This window comes from Nestor notabilis, unplaced genomic scaffold (genome assembly GCF_000696875.1).
Source record: "Nestor notabilis isolate BGI_N333 unplaced genomic scaffold, ASM69687v1 scaffold20320, whole genome shotgun sequence".
NCBI lineage: Eukaryota > Metazoa > Chordata > Aves > Psittaciformes > Psittacidae > Nestor > Nestor notabilis.
This window is the reverse complement of record NW_009911798.1, coordinates 3,958-4,205: the sequence shown is the minus strand read 5'-3', so window position 1 is coordinate 4,205 and position 248 is coordinate 3,958. Positions and strand designations below refer to the sequence as shown.

Here is a 248-nt window from a genome sequence, read left to right as displayed (position 1 = left end):
AAAACAACAAGGTAGAGCCGGTGGGTGGGTGCTGGGGGGGCTGCTGCTGCCTCCCCCAGCCTGTAACGCCTGCCCTCCCCCTCTGCAGACCGAGTGCTTCAACCACGTGCGGTTTCTGCAGAGGCTGAACAGCACCCACCTCTATGCCTGCGGGACCTATGCCTTCCACCCGCTCTGCGCTGCCATCGTGAGTACCACTTAGCCCCATGGCTGCCCTCTGCCACCATGTCACCCCAGCACGGTGCAGC

At 64.1% G+C, this 248-nt stretch overlaps 1 protein-coding gene across 1 annotated transcript in view; it reads left to right on the top strand.

Moving 5' to 3' along the window:
• SEMA4G (sema domain, immunoglobulin domain (Ig), transmembrane domain (TM) and short cytoplasmic domain, (semaphorin) 4G) overlaps positions 1-248 on the top strand; it is a gene marked incomplete at its 3' end in the record, with an annotated part of 6,160 nt that overhangs the window by 1,958 nt on the left and 3,954 nt on the right. The window contains exon 3 of the mRNA XM_010016501.1: positions 89-187. Coding sequence (XP_010014803.1) covers positions 89-187 — 99 coding nt within the window. The remainder of the gene's footprint in view (positions 1-88; positions 188-248) is intronic.